Raw genomic sequence first — 9,331 nt, 5'->3', positions numbered from 1 at the left:
GAGGGGAAAGTGGACTCTTTTGGAACTTCCATCGCCCTGGACATCTCACTTCGTCTGGGTTCCAAAATGCTGCTTCCAGGACAAATCATTCTTCCAGGAGCTGTTGGCTTCTTGGAGCCGCTCATGAGGATGTGGGGCTGATGGTCTTTTCATGAGGAGGGCTCAGGGCCGTCACCTGGAGACTGAGGTAGAGACTCCTTTTTCCTCTTGTTCTAGTGAGGACCGGGTCATCGAGCACTACAAGAAACTCAACGGCCAGACCAGAGGCCAAGCCATCGTCAAGTAAGTACCCCGCCCCTCCCAGTGCTGATGAGGTTGTGTGTATGTTCACATAGAAAATGTCAGGATTGTTCAGTTCTTCTGGGAGAGACTCCAGTGGGTGGTGGTTCCATTTAATTTTCAAGTAATAACCATTCTGAGAACTTTATCATGTACACACAGACACCAATGTGTGTATGATACCAGTTCTGCTGAATAACCATGTGTGTGCATGTGTGTGTTGTTTTGTTTTGTTTTGTTTTAACAGCTACATGAGCATCGTAGAGTCTCTCCCAACCTATGGGGTTCACTATTATGCAGTGAAGGTAAGTGACCTCATTTGGTAAACATTGCCAACATGCCCTTAAAAAGATTCTCATTTCTTTCTTTTTAATCTTAGTGAAGTTTTTTGGGGTTTGGGGAGGACTCAGTCAGGAAGATCGCATGCTGGGGGAGTTGGGACCATGGAACACCCCCCCAGTGTAGTTAAGACTTGATTCAGAGACTCTCCAAAATTCACTTTCACTTTTGTGAAGTGGGTGTGATAAATGCCTAATTCCTTTCAATTCTCAGAAGAATCCTGGAGATCAGGACCACAGAGCCTCTCAGTAGGAAGATTCCAAGGAACTATAGAGAACAAAAACTTAAGCAGAATCAACAATGTTTCTCTTGGTGGTCAAATGCCACGTAGGCAGCCAAATAGGAGAAGTGGGACTATGGGTTGAGCAATCAATAGCCTCTATCTTCTTAAATATGCTGATGACAGGTCCAATGTGACACTGGCCCCATTGTAAATTCTTTTACATTTGATACATAATGTCCAAGACTGGGATCCCTTCTTTGCAATAATGGATAATGATGTTCCCAGGCTCCTTTTTCTATCCTGAGAAAGGATAACTTCGTTTCCCTTCATTTACCCCAGCGTGAAGTTTATCAAAGTCATTGCCCCAAATCTGGACAAAAGGAACAGAAAACCCTTCTGAACTCAAGACAGTCCCACCAAGCAACCCAATATTCTCAGGCTCTTCTGCCAATTTCCTTCCCCGTGTTTCTACCTGACTGTATTTTTTATAAAGATTTATTTATTTACTTTGTTTTTTGTCTGTGACTGGTCTTTGTTGCTACATGCAGGCTTTCTCCAGTTGCAGTGAGTGGTGGCTGCTCTTCGTTGTGGCACTTGGCCATCTCATTGTGGTGGCCTCTTGTTGCAGAGCACTGGCTCTAGGCACTCAAGCTTCAGTAGTTGTGGCACACAGGCTTAGTTGCTCCGTGATATGTGGGATGTTCCTGCATCAGGGATTGAACTAGTATCTCTTGCATTGCAAGGTGGATTCTTAACCACTAGACAACCAGGGAAGCCCCACCTGACTATATCTTTAATTCTTTTAGATCAGAGTGTGCCGTGTTTCATTCATTATTGTGTCAACGGCATTTTGCACATCCTTGGTGTGCATTTAATGGCCTGTATCTTCCTCCAAACTGCAGCTTTCTGATAACAAAGACTGTGTTGTATTCTGTTATATATTCCTGGAATCCAGCAGAATCTGGCATAGTGCCTGGCATGTAGTAGGTGCTCAGCAAATATTTACCAAGTGCCTTTATTGAGAATTGAATTGAGTAGTTGGATGTATATATTTCCATGATGGGAACAGATATCAGAGTGATATTTGTGGAGCCCAGTTTTGAGGCATATGTGGGGACTCCAGTCCCACCCAGCAGCTCATCTCCAGATCTATCACAGCCTACAGTGGTTCAGTTCTTCCTGATATCCTTCCAACACCCTTTCCACCAATGAAAGCTCTTCATCTCTCTTCACCATGATGCACAGAACTCAGAACCATGGCAGTCATCCCTGTCTTTCTGAAGTCTAAGCTGTAGTCTTGTCATGAGAAATATGACCTGGCCTTCTGAGCTAAATTCTGTCCCACATGAAAAGTATGAATCATCTAAGGAGACAATCCCTGTACCACTCTGCCCGGGGATATGGCCCCTGAAATCAGTGGGCAGTCAACTCCCCAAAAGGAAATTGAATTGATCATGAAAAAGAGATTCAAAATCCCCCCTGCTGGCTGCCAGGGTTCAACTCTTACACTGTGACTGAGTCTAGAACCCATGTCCATTTTGCTATCTTGCTACCATAAAGGAAATAGGAGGACCCAGCATTAGTCCTGACATTATTACAAGAGGCATATCACAGAAATCAAACTGTGAGTCTCTCTGTCACTTGTGGAAATATTCCACAGTGCTGTTTAGCAGAGAGGTCTGAATTCATGAATGGAGCCAGTAATTCAGGAATCCCTGACTCCATTCCATTCTCTGATTTGCTGTTTGTTCTAAGCATGATCTCACCTCTGCTGCTCATAATTAAAAGAGAGATTAAAGGATTTCCCTGGCGTCCAGTGGCTGAGGAAACACCTTGCAAGGCAGGAGACACAGGTTCAATCCCTGGTCAGGGAACTAAGATCCCACATGCCACAGAGCAATTAAGCTCATACACCACAGCTCCAGAAGCCCCTGCACTGTAACTGCTGATTTCAAGCTCCACAATGAAAGATCCCACATGACAACCATGTGCTGCAACTAAGACCTGACCCAGCTAAATAAATATATATTGAAAATAAATAGAGGCTTCCTTGGTGGCTCTGTGGTAAAGAATTTGCCTACCAGTGCAGAAGACACGGGTTCAATCCCTGGTCTGGGAAGATCCCACATGCCGTGGAGCAACTAATCCTATGTGTCACAACTACTGAGCCAGTGCTCTGGAGCCTGGGAACTGCAACTACTGAGTGCATATGCCACAGCTACTGAAGCTAAAGCACCCTGGATCCTGTGCCTCCCAACAAGAGAAGCCACCATGCTGAGAAGCTGGCACGCCACAACTAGGGAGTAGCCCCTGCTCGTCACAACTAGGGAAAAATCCCGAGAAGCAGCGAAGACCCAGCACAGCCAGAAATAAATGAATAAAGATAATATACGTGTGTATATATATAATAAAATAAACAAATAAAATAGAGATTAATAAATCTGCTTCTCCAACTACTCCACAAAAATTTTCTAAGTATTAGAAGACTATTGAGATAGGTTGAGATACCTAGATGGAAAGGCTTTCAGGTGGAACTTCATCTGGGTTTTACGAACACAGTGTAAACCTGAATTCTGTTTCCTCATCAGCCCTAGAACTTGATGAAAGGACAACCTCTGATATGCATGTTATCTGCCATCCAATAAAACTTTGGAAATATGCTCCTTTGCTGTTTGTGAGAGACCTCGTGAATCTCCAGGTGCCAGGTGTGCCTGTGTGTTTGACTTTTGGACTCTCAAGCTTGCGGGATTGCTCTCCCACTTATTTGGAGAAAGAGCCTAAGCAACTATATCGAGACTCACTGTTTGGTGGCCTTCCTTGTAAATTTCACAGATGCCCCGTGTCTCAGTGTGATAATACCTCTTGCCTCAACAATCTGGAACCACAGTGGCTTTCATCTGTCCTCTTGTTCTGTTCTTCAAAACCAGTGCAGTGACATGGGCACTTTCCAGAGACGGGAGTTTTATACCGTTACAGAAATTTGGAAGCTGTTCTAAAAATTTTAAATGTAGTTCTTTTGCTTTTTACCTTTGTGCTTACCTTGAAGCACAGACTCATGCCCCACAAAACCCTGAAGCCAACTTTGAGCTTTCAGGACGTCCACCGTGGGCTCTATTAGGTCATTCATCCATGTGGCAATTAGAACAAATCCAGGGAAAGGCTGCTTGATATGCCCACTGCCAATTCCTAGCATTTGGGATCGTCTCGTTAACAATCACCCTACTTGAATGGAGATTTACCATCTAGGGGCCAGAGGTCTCTGTTAAAGGAGTAAACAGAGGGTCTTGGCATTTCTCATTCTGCCCCCGGAGTGTCTAGGCTTCAGTTTTGTTACTTTGTCCTGTAGCCTGGGTCACCCAGGCCAGCCTGGAAGCCACTGGCCTCGTAAGTGAGCAGGACGCATTAGGAAGCACCTGCTCGCCCTGCACTGCCATCAGCCTGCTGGGGGCGGGGGGAAAGAGAGGGTCCTGAGTACAGTAGGACACAACATTTGCATGATTTCCTTGTCTAAAACGAGAGGAGTCTGGGACTTCCCTGGCGGTCCAGTGGTTAAGGCTTTCCCTTCCAATGCAGAGGGTGCTGGTTTGATCCCTGGTCAGGGATCTAGAATCCCACGTGCCTTGGAGCCAAAGGGCCAGAACATGAGACAGAAGCAACATTATAACAAATTCAATAAAGACTGTAAAAATGGTCTACATAAAAAAAAAAATAGCTAACATAAGAAAGAGATGCACAACTTAAGAAAAAAGAAGAGGAGTTGATCTATGTATAACTGATTCACTTTGCTATACAGAAGAAACTAACACAATGTTATAAATCAACCCTACTCCAAAAAAAATTGTTTTTAAAAATTAGAGGAGTCTTAAATGCATATTACTAAGTGAAAGAAGTCAATCTGAAAAGGCTGCATATTGTATGATTCCAACTAAATGACATCCTGGAAAAGACAAATCTGGTTGCCAGAACCTGGGATGAATAGATAGAACACACAGGATTTTTAGAGCAATGAAAATACTCTGTGCAACACTATATGATTGATACATATCTATACACATTTGTCCAGACCTATGGAATGTACAATCTAAGAATGGATCCTGAGGGGAGCTATGGACTCTGGGTGATTGAGATGGGTCAGTGTAGGTTCATCAGTTACTACAAAAGTACCATTCCAGTGTGGGATGTTATTGATAGGGGAGGCTGTACACGTGTAGGGACGAGAATATATGGGAAATCTTTGTACCTTCCTCTCAATTTTGCCATGAACCTAAAACTGCTGTAAAAAAAAAAAAATCTTTTAAGGCAAAATTTTTAGGGGGGGGGGTCACCTTTCATAGTTTCCATGGTTCCTTCCAGCTCTGACAGCCGATGACAGTTTCTCGGCTCAGAAGGTCATTTTGTCAGTGCTTAGCATCTCTCAGATTTTCCTTAGTTGGGGGGGGTGGGGGGCAGAGGTGGGCAGCGCTGAAAACCTAAAGTCTTCGAAGGAGAACAGAGAACAAGGCATCTGCTTTTGACTCAGAATGGGGGAGACAACCACAGCTATGCTGCTGGTTAGGAGTGGAGCTGGGTCCCCAGCCCAGAGCACTTTCCAAGTCACATCACTGAGCATCCTTTGATGGCAGGGCACACCTGTCAAGGTAAATCGTAGAGAGGCGGGCTCCATCCCTTTCAAAGAATTTGCTTTTCCCTTTGTCTTCAGATGAAACAGATCTCTTGGCTCGTGTTTCTCTCCTCTGGTCCTGCTTACCCATGCTCCTTTTGATGTCCTAGGACAAGCAGGGGATACCGTGGTGGCTGGGCCTGAGCTACAAAGGCATCTTCCAGTATGACTACCATGATAAAGTCAAGCCCAGGAAGGTAAGCATGCTCTCCTTGGTGGGCCAATGGTGCTCCGGTGGAGGGAGGAACAGGCTGAGAAGTGACAAAAATTGTTGCCGTGAACCCTCGGGGCCTCTGGGCTCCCCAGTCTCCTGATAAGTGGGGTGTATACAAACTACTCCAAACTCATCCAGTGTGCCTTCTCTGGGCAAATACTTTTCCTTCCTGTCACTAAGGAAATGGAAGCTGTAAAATTATTTAAGGTAAGAAGACTAGGAGATTTCCAGGTGGCGCTAGTGGTAAAGAACCTGCCTGCCAATGCAAGAAACACAGGAGATGCGAGTTTGATCCCTGGGTTGGGAAGGTCCCCTGGAGGAGGGCATGACAACCCACTCCAGTATTCTTGCCTGAAGAATTCCATGGACAGAGGAGACTGGTGGGCTACAGTCCATGGGGCCACAAAGAGTCAGACATGACTGAAGCGACTTAGCACATATAGAACAAGAAGACTAGGTCAGCTTACCCAGAGCAGATGAACAATAGGACTCTGACAGACCATTCTGGCCCTTCATTCTCTGGGATGCTGTGCTAATGGGAATGTGAAGGAGTGTCTCTCTTGAATCCTGAGGCTAATCTGAGTTTTCCCAAAGGTTTTCTTTTTTGTTTTTTTAGAAAGGGATGGGGGAACCTAAAAGAAGAGATCGTAGGTCAAAAAGAGGTGAAAAATAAAGAAGCATGAGAGGCTTGCCTGCCAATCCAGTAAATATTTTCTGGCATATTAGAAGCGATCAGAAATCTGGAAGAAATAAGACCACTTGCCAAAAAAGAAAGGGAAGCTTAACAGAGTATATAGAGTCACGGTGAAGCCAAAACAGAATGTTTGAAGGGGACACAGGACTTGGATTTTCTCTGTTTTCATTTCTACACATTTTTCAGACCAGAACAAATTGAAAAATTATAATGGAAAAAATGTCTCTGAGGCGAAAGCTGTCATTCAGCTCCTCCAGGCAGAGAAGAAAATGGGGAGACAGTATGCGAATCAGACCCTGAGATACAGATTAAAAGTCTATCAAAACCACACTTGCTTTTGGTTTTGGAGGGAGAAAGCCGTATGAGTTCATTATGTCACTGCAGAATGCTTTCCAAGCTGCTTTATCCACGAGCAGGATTGAAATCCACGCTACACATCCGAGCTTATTGTAGTCTATCCGGTGGACATCTGCCCTTAGCCAGCTTCTCATTAAACTGATAGAGAAAAAGTGGCTCGGTGTTGAGGAGGATTTTCACTCAATTGATCAGTAAGTCAGTTAAGTTCTATGAAAAGATCCTGAGCCTGTGATGGAGGAATTCTTCCTTGGGGACAATTCAGAAGGAACCTGGCTGTTCCAGGGACGATTGTTCTGTGACTATTTTCAAAACCCCTCCAGTTTCCTGCTGCAAGACATGATTTGGACTCTGCGTTCTTATTTTTTCTTCTTTGTCTTTCTCAGTCACTGGGTCTGTACTTCTTCAAACACTCTTAACTTTCTGTTTCTTTTTTACCTCTTTCTCTTATAACCTTTATAAATTTCTGTGCTTTTTCTTGAATTTTCTCTTTACTCCTTTCTTCTTTTTATTTTTTAAACTTTTTAGTTTATATTGGAGTCCAGCTGTTTAACAACATTGTGAAAGTTTCAGTTAAATGGCAGAGTGACTCAGCCATACATGTACATGTATCCATTCTCCCCCAAACTCCCCTCCCATCCAGGCTGCCACATAACACTGAGCAGAGTTCAATGTGCTATACAGTAGGACCTTGTTGGTTATCCATTTTAGATATAGCAGTGTACACATGCCTATCCCAGACTCTGTAACTCTCCCTTCCCCCCACTCTTTCCCCAACGGCAACCTTAAGTTTGTTCTCTTCAGTCTGAGTCTGCCTCTGTTTTGTAAATAAGTTCATTTGTACATTGACAGTCCCCTCTGTACCATCTGCTTGGCTATTTTTACTGCTTGCAAGAGCCACAAAGACTCCTAGATCCTTTAACCCAATCCTAGTAACAATATATGCATCTCTCACTTGCCCCACTGGTGGAGACCAAGGCCAGCTTGGACGACAGAGTCTACAGTGGAATTCATTAAAATCCCATGGCTGAACTCTTCTCTCCCTCTGAATGTTTTTGTTTTATTTTATTTTATTTTTATTTTTTTTCACTTATCTACAAGGTTAGCTTTTATTTTTTTTTTTTCATTTATTTTTATATTAGTTGGAGGCTAATTACTTCACAACATTGCAGTGGGTTTTGTCATACATTGACATGAATCAGCCATGGAGTTACATGTATTCCCCATCCTGATCCCTGCCTCCCATCTCCCTCTCCACCCGATTCCTCTGGGTCTTCCCAGTGCACCAGGCCCGAGCACTTGTCTCATGCATCCCATCTGGGCTGGTGATCTGTTTCACTATAGATAATATACATGCTGTTCTCTCGAAACATCCCACCCTCGCCTTCTCCCACATAATCCAAAAGTCTGTTCTGTACATCTGTGTCTCTTTTTCTGTTTTGCATATAGGGTTATCATTACCATCTTTCTAAATTCCATATATATGTGTTAGTATGCTGTAATGGTCTTTATCTTTCTGGCTTACTTCACTCTGTATAATGGGCTCCAGTTTCATCCATCTCATTAGAACTGATTCAAATGAATTCTTTTTAATGGCTGAGTAATATTCCATGGTGTATATGTACCACAGCTTCCTTATCCATTCGTCTGCTGATGGGCATCTAGGTTGCTTCCATGTCCTGGCTATTATAAACAGTGCTGCGATGAACATTGGGCTGCACCTGTCTCTTTCAGATCTGGTTTCCTCAGTGTGTATGCCCAGAAGTGGGATTGCTGGGTCATATGGCAGTTCTATTTCCAGTTTTTAAGAAATCTCCACACTGTTCTCCATAGCGGCTGTACTAGTTTGCATTCCCACCAACAGTGTAAGAGGGTTCCCTTTTCTCCACACCCTCTCCAGCATTTATTGCTTGTAGACTTTGGGATAGCAGCCATCCTGACTGGCGTGTAATGGTACCTCATTGTGGTTTTGATTTGCATTTCTCTGATAATGAGTGATGTGGAGCATCTTTTCATGTGTTTGTTAGCCATCTGTATGTCTTCTTTGGAGAAATGTCTGTTAGTTCTTTGGCCCATTTTTTGATTGGGTCATTTATTTTTCTGGAATTGAGCTGCAGGAGTTGCTTGTATATTTTTGAGATTAATCCTTTGTCTGTTGCTTCATTTGCTATTATTTTCTCCAATCTGAGGGCTGTCTTTTCACCTTACTTATAGTTTCCTTTGTTGTGCAAAAGCTTTTAAGTTTCATTAGGTCCCATTTGTTTATTTTTGCTTTTATTTCCAATATTCTGGGAGGTGGGTCATAGAGGATCTTGCTGTGATTATGTCGGAGAGTGTTTTGCCTATGTTCTCCTCTAGGAGTTTTATAGTTTCTGGTCTTACATTTAGATCTTTAATCCATTTTGAGTTTATTTTTGTGTATGGTGTGAGAAAGTGTTCTAGTTTCATTTTTTTACAAGTGGTTGACCAGTTTTCCCAGCACCACTTGTTAAAGAGCTTGTCTTTTTTCCATTGTATATTCCTTGCCTCCTTTGTCAACAATAAGATGTCCATAGGTTCGTGGATTTA

The 9,331-nt window shown here is 43.3% G+C and overlaps 1 protein-coding gene across 4 annotated transcripts in view; it reads left to right on the top strand.

Annotated features, from left to right (window-relative positions):
* The window catches only part of FRMD4A (FERM domain containing 4A), a 368,918-nt gene that overhangs the window by 258,162 nt on the left and 101,425 nt on the right, over positions 1-9,331 (top strand). For 3 of the 4 annotated variants that reach the window (XM_043480351.1, XM_043480353.1, XM_043480352.1), the window contains exon 11: positions 5,612-5,698. In XM_043480351.1, the coding sequence (XP_043336286.1) occupies positions 5,612-5,698 (87 nt within the window). Of the gene's footprint in view, positions 1-71; positions 283-526; positions 585-5,611; positions 5,699-9,331 lie in introns of those variants that run through there. The other variant, XM_043480349.1, reaches the window with a different exon arrangement.

Source organism: Cervus canadensis, chromosome 10, assembly GCF_019320065.1.
Source record: "Cervus canadensis isolate Bull #8, Minnesota chromosome 10, ASM1932006v1, whole genome shotgun sequence".
Lineage (NCBI taxonomy): Eukaryota > Metazoa > Chordata > Mammalia > Artiodactyla > Cervidae > Cervus > Cervus canadensis.
This window is presented reverse-complemented; position numbering and strand designations above follow the sequence as displayed.